This window comes from Amphiprion ocellaris, chromosome 14, assembly GCF_022539595.1.
Source record: "Amphiprion ocellaris isolate individual 3 ecotype Okinawa chromosome 14, ASM2253959v1, whole genome shotgun sequence".
Classification (NCBI taxonomy): Eukaryota; Metazoa; Chordata; class Actinopteri; family Pomacentridae; genus Amphiprion; species Amphiprion ocellaris.
This window is the reverse complement of record NC_072779.1, coordinates 7,416,362-7,435,619: the sequence shown is the minus strand read 5'-3', so window position 1 is coordinate 7,435,619 and position 19,258 is coordinate 7,416,362. Positions and strand designations below refer to the sequence as shown.

Genomic DNA, 19,258 nt, shown 5'->3' with positions numbered 1-19,258 from the left:
ACTTTCTGTAGCAGGAACTTCACCGGTGGGACGATGTAGAAAGAAATACACAGCCTTTTGCTTTTTTAAATGACTCTTATGTCCCAGTTTTTCCAGTAGGAACAGAAATCACACTGGGGTCACCAGATCCAAAGGTCAGATTTCTCTCCTCCCAAATAACTTAATCCAGTACAAAAACTGCAACTGGTGCATTCATACTGCAGTGGAAGGTGCCTTAGTGTGCAAATAAGCAAAGATCACACATAAAAATAATTTGTTCAAAATCTGACCTTTTTCCTCGGCATCTCTTTTCACACTTGGATAGCAATGCTTCCAGAGTGAGAGCAGAAATACGCCTAAATGGAACACAGCATCACTTACAAGCGACTCCCGGTCCCTCTCATCCTTTTTCTGCTGACCTTTAGATGTTTATGTTACCGTCTCTTGGTAGACCGAAATGTTTGGTCAGTTAGGCCAAGGATTTATGGGGAATACATGAAATACATTTTAAGAGCAGCAACTTGCTAAGAAGTGCATCTTGTGTGCTGAAAGTAACAATTTCCATTTCTCTTGCTTACTGTGAGTTTCTCCTTCTCTTTCTTCAGCAGTAGTAGTAGTAGTAACCACTGGAGGAGATGTGAGGGTCTAGTGATGAAACAAGAAAGAAAGACTAAGCCAATAGTGTGTGAGAGAGTGGGAGAGGAGCAGCACATAAAACAACAGAACAGAATGAAAAGGACCGGCAGGACTGTTGTTTGGGCTGCTGCTGATTTTCCTTCCTCAGGCGCTTGGAGAGACAAAGAGAAGCGAAGATAAAGACAGAGCATGGGAAGCAGTGGCAGCAACCCCTCAGAGCATCAAATCACAGCTAAACCCAGCTCTTGAGAGAGAGAGAGAGAGAGAGAGAGAGAGAGAGAGAGAGAGGTAAGGGGCAGTCAGAAAAGGCCTGGAGAAGTGAAATCAGCACCTACCAAACACTCCACTTCAGCTGTCAGTGGGGGATGTACAGGGAAGGAAAGAGATGGATAGAGGAGGGTTAATAAGAGCAAGGAGTGCGACAAAAGCTCGGAGCAGTAAGTGCAGCGGGAGAAAAACAGCAATAAAAATGCCGACAGTTCCAGCTCTGGCAGGTATACCAGTCTGTGCACTCCAGGTGTGGTGTTTGCAAACAGTGAAACACCAGCCAGAGATTGTTTACGGAAGACACAAGGCTGTGCTCTCTGCACAGCACCTTGATGCTTTAAATGCTCCTGAGAAAACTGTAAAAAAAACAAAAATAAATAAATAAATCTGATCTGCACGACTGGCTGAGAATCAAATGCTTAAAGCAACAGCGGATACGAAACAGTAAGGTGAGACCCAAGAAGAAAAACAAAAAAAACAGGGAAAATATGCTTGTGGCATGCATACTTGACGCCCACTTGTAGATTTCAATCCAAAACATATCTGTGTTGCCAGTGAGCCAAATCTAAGCATCTATTGGTGTTTTTGCGAAGCCATTTGTGAGCTTTAGAAATGATAAACACTGATGCCTTCACAATGCAAGCAGACGAAGACGTACACTGATAGCATCACTAGAAAGTTATCTGTGCATCGTGTATGTTTGTGTGTCTATGTTTGGTTACTGCTAACGTCCTATTTGTTATTCTACCTTCTAAATCCTCTTTCAAATGTTCTCTATCATAGAGCATTATATACCATTTTGGTTTGTCTTATTATTTTACATGCTGTATGCTGGATACTTTATGGACAAATACCCAGAAGGCCCATGTGCTGTATCTAATAGCACAGCATTATGATGCTGAAACTGTTACAGCAAGAATACAAACCACCTGATCAGTAAAAGGAGCTGCAAATCAAAAACCAAACAAGGCAAATCCCCTCCTAATGCCCTTGAGGAGGTACAAACTATGAGCCAAAAAACTTAAAAAGAGCTTCAGTTCCGCAGCAAACCGTCTTCCACAAATACACCCTGAATGTTTCGCCTGAACCTTCAGTTTTGGCTCATTAGTCGAGAAACTCAATATGCATATTTTTCCTTGACTTTTGTCTGTTTTTGAGCCGTTTCTCGGGGTTCGTTTGTCTGCACAATCTGGCACATCTCTCCAACTGTGCAGCCTCTTTGCTGAAAAAGTAACAAAGCACAGCTAAAAGTGTGTTCAAGCGTGAAAGAAAAGTGGGACTGGGTGAGGTGAAAAGAAAAGAAGAGCTGTTCTGAGAAGTGAGTGACGTCTGAGAGTGACATTTGTTATTGGGTGTTGCATGAAAACAGGCAAGTGAGCTCTGGAAAGGCCAGCGTCCTCTGTTCCACCTCACACACACACACACACACACACACACGCACATGCTGACACACACTCGGAGAACATGCAACGCACACAAAGACCTAATCAAGATGAATGAGATTTGCTCTTCAACGAGGACACGTCATTATATTACGAGACAACTACATTATTGCCCTGATCCTGCAATTTTACCAGCTTAAAAATGCAGTGTGTGTGCGTGCGTGCATGAACGAGAGAATTTAATGATTAAAGGGGATCATTGCACCACTGAAATGTCAGCCTGTAACAGTTTTAATTGGCTAAATGAGTTTTTGAGGTGATGGATGTAGATAACTGTCTTGCTCCATTTGCTTGTTTCTCGTCCCAGCACACACGAGTGTGTTCATGTACAAATGAGCCTCACTACACTCCAGAGATCTGACGGGGACCTTCGTTCTATGCTATGGTGCAAACATACTGTAGGTTTGCAGATGAAGCTGTTGGTTTGTGCCGATCCATCGGTTGTGTTGACTTTTGGAGACACACACTGCTTACTAATCCCTCCAAAGCTTTGGCCAGGTTAATCTTGCAGTAAACAATGTGTCTCCAGGCTAGACTGCTGTCTGATCTTATCTGTATGATGTGCGCGAGTGTCTACGTGTGTGCATTTGTGCATATGTGCCATCCATTGTTTTCACCCTGATGTGCTTGCCGTTGTCCTGCAAAACCAATTTACCAACAGCCCTCCTGTCTGCAGACTCTAATCACACAGGCTCACAGCAGGCCAATCATTTTCTACACACGGCTAATACCAGCTTGTGTGGTTAGGAGGCCATTATACAGGTAGTATGTGCATGTACGACCCCAGGTAGCAACCCATTACTTTTCAAAACAAACAGCCAGGACCTCTTTGGGGCTCACACAGACTGCGCAGTCCTCTGTGAGCAACACTCAATAATTCATTACAGTGTGAATAGTAAACAGGAGCGTGGGCTCAGATGGAATGATAGCAGAGGCTCTCATTTTTTTTTTGATAAATCATCATTGCTATGAGATGGAAAGTACAGATAAGCGCAACCTTTTCAAATCAAGCGGGTTTTTGAGCAAGCAAAGCCACAATCAGTCTGACACTGATGTTTCCTTCTTTATTTGATAAAATTCTAGCAAATTCATAAACAAAAACCCAATAAGTAGTCTCTCAGTGTTTTTTTAACTTTGTTTTTTAACTCTTATGTGTAATACTTTTTCTCAGGTCTGTTAAATAAATTGCGTTCAGAAAATTAACTGATAGTTTTGGATTCGTATTGTCATGGTGTGAAAGGCCTTTATGTGAGAGGTGCAGGTCTGAATCATAACCACAGGTTATTTTTCCAGTTTATTCAAGTAGTACATCTCCTGGTGTAGCATTACACATTGCATTTGCAAGATGTGGGAATTCAAACAGATGCTCAAATGTCAGGTAAAAGTAGATATTCACTTTGTAATCTGTAAATGTATTAAATGTAAAGCATTTAAGCACAAGACTTTCCCAAAATACACTGTTCCTCAAAATTCACTATATGCCTGGTTACCCATCAATCAACAGGCTATTGTTTTCTTTGTTAGCACTGAATGGAGAAAGCTAGCAAACCATGTAAAAAAAAAAAAAAAAAAAGAAAAAGAAAAAAAATCAATGTTTGGAAGCATTTTGAATTAGCCATTATAGATGTAAAAATGTGAATGAACACAGCAGTGTCAAATCTACAACAGTTTTGGGCTGCTCTTACCCACTTGTATCCATCATAAACCCAGCAGGCTACATGAGTAGTGTTTGATTTTATTTGGAAGGATTCTGTGTTAGTTTTGCTTAAAGAGACAAGCTGTCAGGGGTATCAAATTTTGAAAAAAAAAAAAACAATAAAAAATTTTGGTTTATTTTCCATCTTGTTAAACCTCAGTCCTGCACACACGGGGCAGGCCACAAGCTACAGCCAATGTAAGAATGTGCATTCATCCGCACCGTTTCCAAGTTGTGCTTTCTAGGGAACGAAGAGAGCTGAACTCACGGGTTCAGGTGACAACTCTGATCTCGTTTTGATATATTTGCCCTGTAAATCCCCTTCAGTCTTAAAAGGGAGCTTCAGATGAAAGTAAACGAAATAGATTAAAGCAGAAATTTTAGGAACACAAGGTGGCTTGAGGTGCAGCTAAGTAATAGCACGGCACGTCTGGTATTTTGTACACTTGGTGTGTATTACTCTGTCTTGTGTCCAGAAGGTTAAACAAAACCCGTCCTGCATGCCTTACATTAATAGGCAGAGGGGACAGGACACAGCAGCGAGGAGATTGCAGATATCTGTTGACATAGTAAGTGTGCTTAAGTGAGCAATCTGATTTATAATCTTCCCTCTAATGAGAGCCATTTGTCATCGGTGAGTTGTTTATATAAGTGAACCTCCACGTGTGGGGGCGGGGAAGTCATGTGTGCATGCATGGTGAGCAGTATGCGATATGTGTGCGCTTTAATGGACAGGGAGCTTCACGGCTACTTAGGAATGAAATGGTGGTGACAGTATGCTCTAGCAAGCAGCTGAGTGCTCTGAAATGACACAGAGGGATTACTAATGAGACACAGTGTTGGAGTTTGGAATAATCCTCTGCAGTGGCATAACTTTAGGTACTGTCTGCTGAAAAACGTTTAGCTGTTTTACCACATTATGCTGGAAGTTTTCTGGAAATTCACCTGGTATGAATAATAATCAGTCTCAGGTGTAATGTAACTATGACAACCTAAGATCAATCCCTTGTCACACTGTTTTCTTTCTAATACATGAAGACTTTTTTCACGACTTTGCATCTTTTCCTCCATCAATAGAGGAAACAAATTTGAAACGACATGCTCTGTGTCCTTTAACCAACCATGATATTGCTCTTATATGAAAAATCAGGGCACGTTAAGCTTGAATCACAAGTTATCTTTGTAATTTCTGCAGCTGGAGTTAATTTCCTCCGGAGTTACTACATTTGTGCCTCTAGCTGTCTTAATGGACATAAAGACTTCATTGCCACTTCTAAATGAAATGCCACTGACATTCCGCCCTAGGAAGATATAAAGCACCGTGGAACGAAAATTACAGCTGTATGACCGTATGCTGAATCAAGCTGTGCACTACTGCTGTGTGAGCGGTAATGTGTGATTCTAATGAGGCGCAGGGAAAGAAGAAATGATTCCACAACATGTTCAAACTGTGACGTTTTCTCATGAAGTTTAAGCAGTAATGTCTGAATATTGACCGACTGTTTCATCAGTCGCACATTTTGAGACTGAAGGAGATGAATGCGGTTAGCAGTAAAATGAGGAGCTGAGCGCACCAGTTGTCAAAAATCCCTGCCATCACTTGTGTAAATATCTATTCTGTGTCTGTGTCGGCCTGTCATGATACTTTATGCCATGTTCAAATTTACATATTTTGTTGTCTCAGCTGTCAAGAAACTAGAATTAAACAGCGGGTTAGTATAGCGAGAACAAATGCAATGCGGCGATGAGCAAACATGGGTTTAGGCTACCAAGCTGGTAAAAATGGGCTGTTTGTGAACCTGCTTTTTGACCTCTGTCTAAAAAGGAGAAGATCGAAAGCAGACCCAGTCTCCTAAAGTCATATTCCTTTACAACTAAACTGCATTCTCAACTGAGACATATACATATTCTGCCTGATTATATTTGTTAGTAATGTATTATATATACATTTCTGAACAATGCATTTTTGCCATTGTTTTTGTTTATTTGTCGGTCCTTTTCAGCCAACCAATCATGTATTAGATGAGGTGGGAATTGTAACCCTGGTAACCTAGACAATGGAGGACAAGCTTCAAATATGTTGTGACAGGGTTGCATTTTAACTCAAACCATGGTATTTTGCGTAACCTTAATCAAGTGATTTTAGTGCAGGACCTTAAACAAGCTTCTAATGTAAAAGTGTCTTAGAAAGCATGATATTTTCGTAAACTTGGGGACATAGTTCTGGTGCCTAAACCCAACTAGAAAGCCAGTGTGTCAGAAAACCAAATTTAAGACTGAGACTGATGATCTTTCACCTATAATTGGACTTTCAAACTGGCAGCCTTTCAGGTTACATCACTGATCATAAATTGCATTTATTTCAAAACAAAATCCCTTCTAAATTTAATTGAGAAAGCAGTTTAGTTGTGTAGGCATGTAATTTTGTGGAGACGGTGTTGTTTTCAAAAAGTAGTTTAACAACAACTGGCAATCTGTTTTTTGGGAATCCCCAATGGTTTAGTACTGACAGTGCTCTACAGTGAAATCAGCATGCACTGGAGGTTGTGGCAGGTACACCATGACATCCCTTCTGGGGCATGTTTACAGGTGCAACAGGGCAAATGTCTGATTACACCAAACTGTGTAGGTCAGAAGTGTTGCTCATTTAAAATTTTCTGCTTTTAGCTTTGTGCTGAGTTAGACTTTAATGGATCGGTAATGGAAAGGCATGTAGTCACTAAGTGGCATACTCATAGAAATTAAAAACCATAGGGACAAAACGTAGCTCAAAGAGGCAGTGATTGATCTGTGACTATTAGGTCGACGGGGGGTTAGAAAACCACAGAGTAATATTGGTGCAACAGAAACAAACCTATTCTGACCATGTTTTGACATGACTTAAAACCCCTCACAGCGAGGGCTGCACAAGTGAACACCAGGGATTAGTTTAAATAATTCCTCAGATGCCGGCGTTCAAAGAAAGTGCATCACCCCTTCAAATTTAAGAGAGATTGACATGCATGGGCGATGATGTAATATTGCAACGGCTGTTTCTTTCAGCTATATAAACACAATCAGAAACAGTTACAGTCATTCCTTGTTTGTGTCAGGATGGCGTCTGGTGAACTTTTCATCCGCTTTAAAATGAAAAATCAAAGCAACTTGAGGGCTCCCGATGCCATTTCTGCCATAAATGTCTTGTTTACCAAAGCTATTGTAATTAAAAGGCTGTGAATGCTCACTTTGTATTACTTTGAGAGAACCTGTCAAATAGGAGCAAATAGGAATGCTATCATTTAAATTTCCAAAAATAGATGTATTAATTTTTTTTTTTTTTTGCATCAGACCCACTGTTTGAAGAGCTTTAGTCTGACTTTAATCTGAACTGTGACATGCACGGGCACAGTGGAAACAGACGTCGGTATGATTATTTGCTGCAATTACAGGTGCGATAGGAATTCTGTGCATCCTTTACATTGTGTTTTCCAGCCAATCTGGACTCGCGCATAGAGGGCCTATTAACGCGTTGATGCATTGCAGCAGCCAGCCGGTGGGTTGAGCGAGTGAAGAGGCTCTCCAGCTGCAGTTTCTGTCATTATGGCAACGCTCCACACCTCGTCGCACCACAGAGCACTTACTCCAACACAACAGGGGAAGAGCATCAGCATTATATCAACTACTGCGCCTCCCACCGCAGAGAGAATAGAGTGTCAAGAGTCGCAGAGGAAGAGAAAATGGACTGATAGACGGCGAGGAGAGGAGGGAGTCGCAGAGGACTTAGCTTGTTGTTGATGCTCCGGTGTTCAGTTTCTTTTCTTTCTCTCTTTCTCTAAGAGCTCTGTAGTTGCCCACATCCTCCAGGGGATGGGGATTATGGGAATCTACACTACGTAGCTACACTAAGCTCCCAGGGGAGAAGGTCAAGGGGAGGCTAGACAAACAAGAAAGTCTATCTTCTTTTTGCGTGACCCACTTGCCCTTTATCTACTTTTTTCGTCGATGCTGTCCTCCCTTTCCTTTCAGATGACCCCACTTGCACCTCCCACTGTGAAGTCCAAATCGATTAAAAAGCAGCAAAATAAATGCAAACAAATGTACTGTTTCAGGACCGGGGTGCATACTTTTACATACTGTATATCGTAACATATTGTCTATCATTCTGAAAAGGTGACAAACCTCTATTTCAAAAGTGAAATTTGAGTTTATTTTCCGTTTGCCGTCCACTGCATTCAGATCTTCACTTTCAATCACTCTCTTCTTCAATCGCTTTCATCCACAGATTATGTCGAATTTTGCTGCTTTAAATTAGTCAGCCGTTTTTTTTTTTGTTGACAAACCAGAATGTAGTTAGGTTTGTTTCCTCGAACTGAGAAATATTCCCAGTAAAGAAAACAGCTTTTTTTTTAATTTCATTTTTGGTGAGGAAGGGAAAGGGTCATCTCTGCCTTCACATCTCTCTCTGTATTCTTGCCTCAGTCAAAAGTCTCTTCCTTGCCTAGAGCTTGTACAAAATGCAGCAGCTTCAACTCTTATGGGAAAAAAAGGAAGGCTCATGCCAGTTTTATCTCGCTGTAAGAACTCTGCAAAGCAAATATCATTGTGAAAAGTCAGTGATGTGAAGCAACTATATGTATACATATTTTTAATGGTGCCACGTTTATGGTTCTGTCCCTGCTTTCTTATATAAATTTGTTTGGCACAGTTGTTGTATTCCTTTCCAAAGCGCTTTTATAGTTTGTATTGAAAACTACAATAAAAAAGACTATTAACAGCAATTGTACTTTTAGTAACAGCACTGCAACCACTGATATTATAGTACAGTTAATGTTATTGTATGATTACTTGTAGTAATCTAATGGTTGAGGCAGTATTGAATATAGCAGTATTTGGATTACTGAATGCAAGTTGCAACTACAGCCACTAGTATGATAGTTGTTGGGGTTTGACTGATATAATTGGTGTTTTTTTCAAATTTAGCCGATGCTTGTACGTAATCAGTGACCTATATTTGGAACGCTACATTCATTTCCAGTAAAAATACTTAATTAAAAGAGAACCTTTCGATATTTATTCTTGATAAGTCTCACTTTGCCAGCCCATTGTGTCGTGCATAATAGTCTGGCTGCACTTCAGTATCATTCCACTACAGGTATAAATAAAGCTCTAGTGTCTAGCTGTAGTTTGTATTTCTTTAAACCAGTCAGAGATGTTGTGGGTGGAGCAAAGTCAAGGATGTGGCTTCAGGTGGAATTGTTGTGATGGAAGTTTTGCATGTATAGGGAGACAAGGACCATCATTAAAATCGACAACTCACAGAAAAAAAAAATTGGCTGACTATTGCGCAATCCAAATTCTTTGCAAAAATTTAAATTTTCAGTGTGGAAAGTCTCTAGCCTGGAGGTTGTTTTTTTTCATGTAGTAGAATGAATTTTAAAACATTGACACACAGGTAGCGGAAGAAGAGGAAAAAGCTGCCCAAAAAGAGCCTCATGACATGTGACCAATCAGATGCTGTGGGCGGGACATTCTTCAATACCACAGAGTAGTGACTACAGACAGAAAGATCTATCTGCAAAGCCAAAGTAGCTTGTTTTTAGATTAATTTTTCTGTTAAAAGAATTAACCCTACCGTAAATTTATAAAATACTGAATATTGGATTCAATAATCGGTCAGGCTGATGAACGGTCAGTGTCTAATAGCTGCAGCAGTAACAGTTCTATGATGGCAGTAGTGGCTGACAAAGCAGAAGCATCAGAGCATCAGCAGCAGCCCCAGTAGAGAAGAATAGCAGTATTTGTCTCCTCTTTCATACATCAAACAGAGTCTTCCACCTGCTTCCTTTCCGCTTATGTTCCGTCTCAGTCATAATAATGCAGAGTTGAGGTGTGTGGTGGTGGACTCCCCCGTGGAGCCGTGGCCAGGGTAGCAGCTGTCCCTATCAAGACTCTCCTCAGAGCTGTCATGGCCTGTCTGCTCCTCGGCTAATCACTTCCTACAGGCCTGCAGCATGGGGCCGCTGCTGCTAATGTCGTCACTGACTGATCTGGGAGAAGATCTCTGGACGAGCAGGATGTAGCTTCATATGCTGACGGGTGTCCGTGACTGTCACTGGATGTACTGTATGCAAGTGTGTGCGTTGGGGGGGGGGGTCGATGGAGTGCAGGTGTGTTTAGCTACTGGCTCAACGGGTGTGCAAATGCCTCAGGTTTTGCAACATGGCTCATGCATTAAAGCGCACCCACACCCACACACAGAAACACACAAGCACACACCATAACCGCTGCCACCTGCCAAAACACATTTGCCGCACAAGGAGTTACTCAGCTGTGTGTAACACGCTAATGGCACAGTGTGTCACACACAAGCTTACATGGTCCTATGAAAGTGGCCATTTATAATGACACATGGTTCACCCTGGCATGTTCCATGTTCTGCTGTATGTATGTATGTGTGTGTATATATATATATACATATACATATATATATATATATATCCTTCCTTCCTTTCTTCCTTCCTAGGTGAAATCTATCCTAAGTCAAAAAGTAGTAATTTCCTATTTTGAAAGCAAACTTTCCCATTTTTACCACACAGTATTGTATGTTGTATGTTGTTTGATGGTTCTGTTGTGGTCACTTCTGTCAGGCTCTACAATGAATTCGCTAAAGCAACTGTCAGCAGAGATGATTAATTATCAATCAATCCAGCCATGCAACAAATTGGTAAATACATTTTGCCTTCCAGGGCTTCAGAGGGCATCCAGAATTTGAATAGCCACAACTAGAGAGGAGACTGACAGGTACAGTCAGAGGAGTAGAGAATCCCGGCCATCAGATAGCAAGCAAAAAGAGGATTGAAAGAGATAAATCAGGTTCAGGCCTCAGGCAGAAATAAAAATTGAGCTTGTAAGTGGAAGCTGGTGAACCTATGTCAGTCAAATTAGGACCAGTGAGTGAGTTACCTTTACAACTGCTGTTGTAGTGCCTGTTAGAGTCATAAAAAATAAATACAGCAGATCAGGAACATGGGAAGAGTAACTCCAGGCCTGCATTTGTCATATCTTTAAATCCATTTAGACTGCAATCAGGGGTTACACATTATGTGCCACTTCCTAAAACTTGTCCTGTTTAACCTTTGACATCTTGAGTCTGCTGTTCTCTTTGCTGCTGAGGTGTCTGATGTTAGTGTTGCTTTAAGAAAAAAAGGGGATGTGAATACATGTGTCAAGAATTAACAATGATTTTCAAATTATTTGAAATAAATCAGTTCACTATAAGAACAAATACTCTCCAAGACTCCAAATTTTCATTACTGATTCTGCAGGAAACTCTTGAAACTTTTGGTTTCAAATTACAGGTGTCTAAAAGCAATTCCAGAAATTTGACTCGTATGAGAAGCATGTCAGGAGAAAAACATAGCTATCTACAAAGAACATTAAAGCAAAACTTGTTTGCCAATAAACGTATTGGCAAAGTCCACCCTTTTTTGATGATCTGCTCTGGAAAATCAAATCAAAGAGAGAATAGTTTGGCCATAGTAACAGTTTGGTAGAGGCTGCAAAGAAGACTTTTCAGGAGAATAACTACATACCAACTGTGAATGCAGTGGTGTTAATATAATGCTTTGGGATAGTTCCACTGCCTCAGGGACTGGTGCAGTTTGCAGTTATTGATTCCGCTCTGAATTCTACATCAAGTGAAGTAATTTGTCATGGAATAGTGGTCAAAAATTTCAACAAGCTGATGTGAGACTTAATATGCAAAACACTTATAAGAGGTTATTGTTGCTAAATGGGGTAATACTAGCTCCTGAAAGTTGCTTGCTTTTTCCACAGACGAATATCACCCCTAATAATAATTCTCTCAAAAATGTGTTCGATTTTTGTTCATCCAAATATATTAGAAAGGAACAATTTGCATGCATTTTGCTTTTTTTTTTTTTTTTTTTTTTACATCTCCATTATGAAGGCCCCATTGACACATTAGTGTTGCTAAATAAATAATAATACCTGCCTGAAAATGAGCTTGCTGTGGTGTGCAGACAGATTTGTTCATGCTAAATGTTAAAGTGAATCATCTAAGCAGGTCAATTAGTTCCCAAATTTAGCTTGCTCTGACACAGTGGCCTCTCTTTCTCTGCAGAGCCAGAATTCTCCAAAGATTCTCAGTTGACCAAAACAAGCAACTAGGTCTCGGTCATATTAGCCTCCTAACTATCCACTACAGTACTATAGAAAAACAACCAGTGTGAGGGCCAACAGCATATAACTCTCAACTACTAGTGCTAATGTTAATGAGCCAGTCAGATGCATTACACAGCCAAAGATACTGGACAATATACTGGTATGCAGTTCTTGTACATCCTATTACAAAAAACAAATGGCATTAATGTGGTGCCTCCACTTTTCTGCAAAGATTTTTAACAATATGGCTGCAGGGATTTGCACTCACGCAGCCACATGGGCATTAGTAAGGTCAGGCAGTGAAATTGGGAAGAACTGGACGGTAGTTACAATTCAAAGACGGTCAGCAAGGTTAAGAGTTCACACCAAGCTACGATAATCTTTTCTCTGAGGAACTTGCTTAGTGCACAGGGATATTGCTGTGAAACAGGAAAAAAAAAATTCCTCAACTGACAGCAAAACGTTAAAAGCCCACTTTTGTCTGAAACATAAAAAAACAGCCTCAGGCCAAGATGATACAAAAGAATGTGGATACTTTTAGTTATCTTGTCAAGAAGTTGACAAAATCCAAACACAATGAGAGACGTACAGTCATTTGCCACCTTCCAACCTCCAGTACCACCAACAGAGGGTAGAACACAGAGATTCATGAGCAGAAAGAGGCACACGGAATGTGGTGAGAGACAGCTGAAGATGAAGGTAAATAAAACAATCATGGAGACGGACAGACAGACAGAGATATGAATAAGAAGCAAGACAGGAGGCGTGACGGTGCAGCGAGGCATGGAAAGGCAACTGGTGCCGCCACAATGCTCCTTGCCCCTGCGGCGCACCGAGCAAAAATGAAGCCGGGGAGATGGAAGGCGGGAACCAAGAGACGAGAGGAAAAAGCCAGGTTTGATTGACTAGAACAAAATGAGAAGACATGAAAGGAGAAGAGAGAAAGAGAGCGAGAAGACGAGGAAGAGCAGGGGATGGGGAGGGGAGGATGAGCGTGCTCCCAAAAAACCTAAAAAATGTGACAGGCAGATAAACAAGAGACTGTCAGTGGCTGCATTTAGTCCACTGGGTGACTGCAGCGTTAAACAAACCCCCTGCATGATTCTCGGTGTGCTTGCATGCTCACCATCCCTACCTGTGTGCAATGTGTCTCGGTGTGTGTCCATGTGCGCCTCTGTGATTATGCCTGATTACCCCGCATTTGTGTGCACGCTCTTGCCTCCGTGTGAGTGTGTGTTCTTAAAGGCTCTGCAGGCCCGGCACATCTTGCCACCGTTTGTGCCCTCGCTTTGGAGTGTGCCGCCTCGAACATGCCCAACATTTGTCAACAAAGCCGGGAAGCAGTTGTTGTTTGTCAGTAAGCAAGAAGAGACAGAAGTAGTCCACAGCCAGATATTGCATAAGCAAGGTGTGTGTGTGTGTGTGTGTGTGTGTGTGTGTGTGTGTGTGTGTGTGTGTGTGTGTGTGTGTGTGTGTGTGTGTGTGTGTGTGTGTGTGTGTCAGCAGTCCTCACCACCACTTGATCTGGCTTGTTAGCGCTACTTCTGGGGGTTACGAGAGCCAAGAGCCATCCAGTCATTGTGCTTCATGCAGGCCATTAATGCGGAGCTCATTTAGCCTGGACCCAGGCCAGCAAATCGTTCTCATGGTGTTCTTTTTTTTTGTTTTTTTATTCTCGTTTGCTCTGAGACCATGTGATCATGCGACTTCTGTGATTTATGAAGCTGGCAGTGGTTTTCCCTAAGCTGGTGGCGAACGCACGACTCAGTGGTTTCCAACCAGGGGTCCTGGACCACATCCCAGTCATTACAAAGAATTCTTGGAGCAAGATAAAATATATTTTAGGGATGTGTGTGCATTAAAGATTATTCCAAAATGTCACAAAAGGAAACCTGAGATTTATTTTCATCTAACTTTTAAGGATGTTTGCATATCGGCTTCATATCTGCTCTCACTTTGCCAAACATCTGGAGGACTGGGCATTGAAATGAGACAGCAAAGCCAGTAGTATGAACTGGGTAACATGTCCTCCTTCTTGAAGTGACAATATTCTCCTATGAATATAAAGCAGTATCCCTTGCTCCATTAAAGTAGCCAAAAGTACCAAAATGATCTGCTATACAATTACAAATTTCTTGGAAATGAGGATGGAATAGCAGTAATATAATGTTTTGTATGATTGCTCTGTTTTTAAGTTTGATAAGAGAATATGGGACCAAAAGGGATATTATAAGCCCACATTAGTACAAATGTATTCTAAAATCAACAAAGCACACATTTATTGTAACACTATGAGGTATCAGAGACACAAGTCAGGGTCACAGCTCTTTTTTTGTTTTCGTTTTTTTTTTGTTTGTTTGTTTTTTTTACTAGCATTCAAACATACTCTGTGCTGTTAGTATCATGATAGCTGCTTTGGCCCAATGATCTCAATACTTTTGGCAGCTTCTCCAGTTTTATTTTCTGTATTACTCAGCATATTGTGAATTGTTGTAGCTCACTTACGTAACAGAACTTGACTAAATCTTTTGGGATTTTGACATAGAAAACCACTAACACATATTTCCTCATATGTTCAAATGATTTCACTGAAGTAGCTGTGGTAGCTCATTTACCAGCATAGCAGAGTCTCTTGGTTTTTAAAAAATATTCAGAAGACCGTGACATACTTGCTGCAGAAATACATCTGGAGGGTTATGTAAGGAAAGGACACATTCAAAGAGAAACAAGCATTAAAAAAAAACCCTATATTTAAAAGCCTTAGGGATATTATCTCACACAGGACACAATTTTGTGATTCATAAAGCAGAATAACATGTCTGGCACTTAATTTTCCTACAGTAAGTGACCACACACCATTATTGCAGGTTACAACAGTCAAATCTGTAGTTTCTTTTCAGAATCTGTCACAGATTCTGCAAAAATGGCCACTTCTATAAACTGAGGGGTTATGTAGGAAAAGCGTCATCATACAAGTGGGTTTTTCAGGTACTAAGAACTTAAGCACATTCCCAGTCTCACTCTGGAGTTTCTGATGAATTATACACTGTCAGATCAAAGAATATGGATCATTTTGTTGCATCATAAAATCTTACGAGAGCCGGTATAAAATGTCAGGATGATATCTTCTTCATTACCGCCACCAGACTCAGAGCAGCTTAGTGAGCAGCAACGATGGAGAAGAAGTGCAACAGCAAAGCCAGAAGGAAACGCAAGAAGCTGAAAGGATGGGCCGGTTAAAGGGGAAAAGAGAGGTGGAGTAGCAAATAGAAAGCACTGCAAATCATTGGTCAGACGATGACTCAGATGGGAATGAAGTTATTGAAATCTGGTTAAATCTTATGAAGTGTAAACTAGCTTGCAAGAGAGCACTGAATGCTGCAACATGCTGTAATAGGGTTCAATAAACTGAGATGAAAACGTGAACTAGCCTATCAGTTCTGTGCTTCCAGCGAGAGATAACAACACCTGTGCTTAACCCCAGTTATGAGAGGTGAGCTCTAATTGGTTTTGTTCCACACAGTTGTCAAAACTTCAGACTCCAACTGAGCTTGTAAGTTTAATTCTTTGCTGTGCTTGCATTTTAACCAAGGAGATGCAGGTCAGGCTACCTGCAGGTCACAAAACAACATGAGCACATGCAAAGCCTTGTGTGCGGAATTGCGCATGAATTTTGACCTTCTAGGACCACCACCCGCAAAACAAACAACAACAAAAAAAATTAAATAAATAAATATGTGTGACTTACGGTAGAAAACGTATTCTGTGTAGCTGGACCAGATCTTGTCCTCCGTGTGCTGGTTGACAAACGAGGCAGTCACTGATGAGTTGCAGGCCACCATTTGGAAACCACACTCCGACAGCATGTCAAACGCCCTCTCCAGGTGCTTGAACTTCAGGTAAAACCGGGAGGTGTACCGGTCCGGGGTCCTGTCCGGGTCCCGGCTCTCATTCAGAGTCTCCTGGAACACTTCTTTGGCAAGAGCCACCCTGCCGCATATTAGTATCCGAGGTACCCTCCTGAACTTGGCGTCGCTCTGGCTCTCTCGGCCCATGGTGCACGACCCCCGGTACCCCACCGTGATGAAGCCGCTCTTTCTATCCGCGGGGACCAAAGAGGGTGGCGGGCACTGCCGGTGGTCGCTGCCCTGGGAGCCGTCTTCGTAATCGCTGTGGAAGTAATCATCCGGGCTGTGCTTGATGTCCTCGGGGGTCAGGAGCTTCACTAAGTCGGGCAGCTGGAAGTACTCCGCCTCTTTCCTGAGCCTTCCTTTCTCCGGGAAGTGATCCGGAAGGACAACTTGCTTGTCACGCAGGTAGTCCAACACATACCGGAATAAAAAGCCATCTCTGTCGATGAAATAACGACCTTTGGGGTCTCTGGCCAAGTCATTGGATGCGTCTTTTCTGGCGAACAGCTTGCCAAGTAGAGAATTCGGGGTACTCACCAAAGTTGAGTGACGCGTGTAATACACCTGCCCCCCTACGTTTAATTCAACAACATCTGGGAAACTGTTCTGAACTGAAGCCTGCTCTTTGGGGTTAGTCCTACAGTTTCCACTCAGCGCCATCGTTTCCGTCATGAACAGCTACAAACACACCTCGATCGAAGTCTTACCAAAAAAAAAAAAAAAGAATCAAAAGTTGCCCGAGCTGTGTCCTGTATTGTTCTGACACAGGGCCTCCAACTTCATCTCACGGCAATCTGAATAATCATTTTTCATTCATCCATGGCCACCTACCAGTCTGTAGCAGATGTGGAAAATGAGGAGGGTGGGATGGCAGTCCGGTGTGTTCCTCTGTAGATGTGAAGCTAAAAGGGAAAAAAAAGCCAGAGATGGGTAACTTGGAAAGAAAAAATATCAGTGTAGAGGGAAGAGAAGACGTATCCGGGCGCATCAAAGGCTCACATTAGTGACTGCAGGACTCCCATCGCTCTCGGGAAAAAAGAGCATTACGCGGGGAAGTGGTGGACGCAGAAACAAGCCTGAGTGAAAACAGAAGCCTGCTTTTTTTGTGCCTCAATAATCCAACAAACATAAATCCTTCTCCACACAAATTCGGAAAAAAAAGAAAAACTTTTTTTTTTAGTCCAACACGATATTTGTTTTCTCTTTAACTTCCCTAAAAGATCTTCAGAAGCTGTGGAGACGCACTGAAAGAGGCGAAGAAATGTCTTTCAGGGGTGATAAACTTCGCAGAGATTGCACACAGTCCTCGAATGATTTTTGTCTGGAGCTTGTCACCACAGACATGTCGCCTGGTCCGGGCTGATTCCAAACTAACCTCCCTCCTTGGGAAATATTTGCTGTCCTCCGGAGGTGCTAAAATCTCAGTTTAGGTTTCTTTTTTCAGTTTCTTCCCCTCTTTTTTTCGTCTCCAAAGCAGCAGAGAGGACCGACCCGTGCTGCTGGCTGCTTTTATCGGGAGCTGTCCGCGGTGTTGAAACGAGCATCTCAACCTCCCCCTTTCCTCCTCTCCTCCTCTCCTCACCCTCCCCTGCACACTCTCGCACCGCCTCCCCTCCCCTACAGAGTTGGGTGGTGTCTTCCTGGCTCCCTCGTTCTCTCCCACACACGTGCGCACGGACAGGCTTGTGCGTAAAAATGCAAGAAAATAAGCAAAGATCGTCTTTGCACCGAGCAAAAATCTTTTGCTCCTCTATTAACACGCATCACACTTTAGTATACCAACGTATATAATGTATGGAATTCCCCAAACTGCATGCAAATGTGGAAACTTGGTGTTAAAGAGCTCCGCGGTGCCATTTGAAAATGAACTTCTAGGATTTTAGAGCCGCCCACAGGCTCCCTCTCTATGCTACTATTCTAATAACTAAAATGCTGAAGTTTGATCCACTGCTTGAATTTGCATTGCATTTACTGTGAATGCATCAACACAAAGCGTGTTTATGTTTCCGTGATGTATTATTTCCAAATTTGCATCACAGTGCAACATTTTTGTAGTTTATTTTGGAATCAAAAGACAAAACAATGCTATATTCCCGACCCAGATAAAATGCCTGAAACAGCCTCTGAGTTGTAACAATGTGTGAGATTTAAGTCTTTGCTTGGTAAAAATGAGCAACAGCGCCTCCCTCTGTTTGTTCCACCCAAGATTTCAGCACCATTGACAGATCCCCACACAGAAAAGTGATAAAAATTGCAACTGCTCTCTTGTTTATAATCAATGCAAATGGGTGCATTTGTTTTCCATGTCTGTGTGCACACTTTCTGCAGTTGCAATTGCAAACTGTGCTGATACCATAAAACACATGATTTTCACTTTTTTCCCCAATGTAATCCGACTAAGATGCAGCCTGCATTTACACTAACATAAAAAAAAATACAATCAATAAACTAATAATTGAAGTCACGAGGCATAAATGACCAATACTTTCCATTGCATTTCTACAGAATTCACTTTGTGGTGGAAAGAAATGTAATGTAGATTAATGCGTAGCCTCACAAACACACACCAGCTGCACACGCCCCAGCTGTGGAGGCCAAATCAGGACTTGCATACATGCAAATACTGTAGGGAGAGGAGGAAAAAAATATGAAAACACACTAAATCTGCTGGATTTCAGAATATTCAGCTCATATTAACAGTGTTCTTATTTCAGCCCGCTGCTTTCTGGCTGCTTTTATTTGTCTTTGGCTTTCATGTGCACTTTTAACCAACCTTGCCTTGAGCAAAAAACTGCATTTTCAGGGGCATCCCTGCACTGTATGTGTGCTGTATGTGTTTCTCTGAGGAAATGATGCCACTGCTTTTCCATTTAAAAATACTGAAGAGGATTTTAACTGCATTTTTAAAAGAACTGTAGAAGCGATTAATTGCAATAGAGACATGACTTAAAGTGAAAAGTCACTTTAAGACGCAAAACATTTACTGGACATTGGGGGATTTTTCTCCATCCTTGTTTACTCTACTCTAGTTTCACTCAGATTTTGCATAAAGTCTTATACAACACAGTAGTGCAGTTTTTTGAATGCAATATGATGCATTTTGAAAATTAATCCATAACATAAATATTATAAAACTAGTAATATAAAGGGTGAATGTATGGTCA

General features: G+C 41.6%; 1 protein-coding gene across 1 annotated transcript in view; it reads right to left on the bottom strand.

The window, feature by feature from the left end:
- kctd16b (potassium channel tetramerization domain containing 16b) overlaps nucleotides 1–17,662 on the bottom strand; it is a 90,784-nt gene extending 73,122 nt beyond the window's left edge. Inside the window, exon 1 of the mRNA XM_023279121.3 lies at nucleotides 15,932–17,662. Within this exon, the coding sequence (XP_023134889.1) occupies nucleotides 15,932–16,766 (835 nt within the window). The 5' untranslated portion in view covers nucleotides 16,767–17,662. The remainder of the gene's footprint in view (nucleotides 1–15,931) is intronic.
- Nucleotides 17,663–19,258: the final 1,596 nt, after the last annotated feature.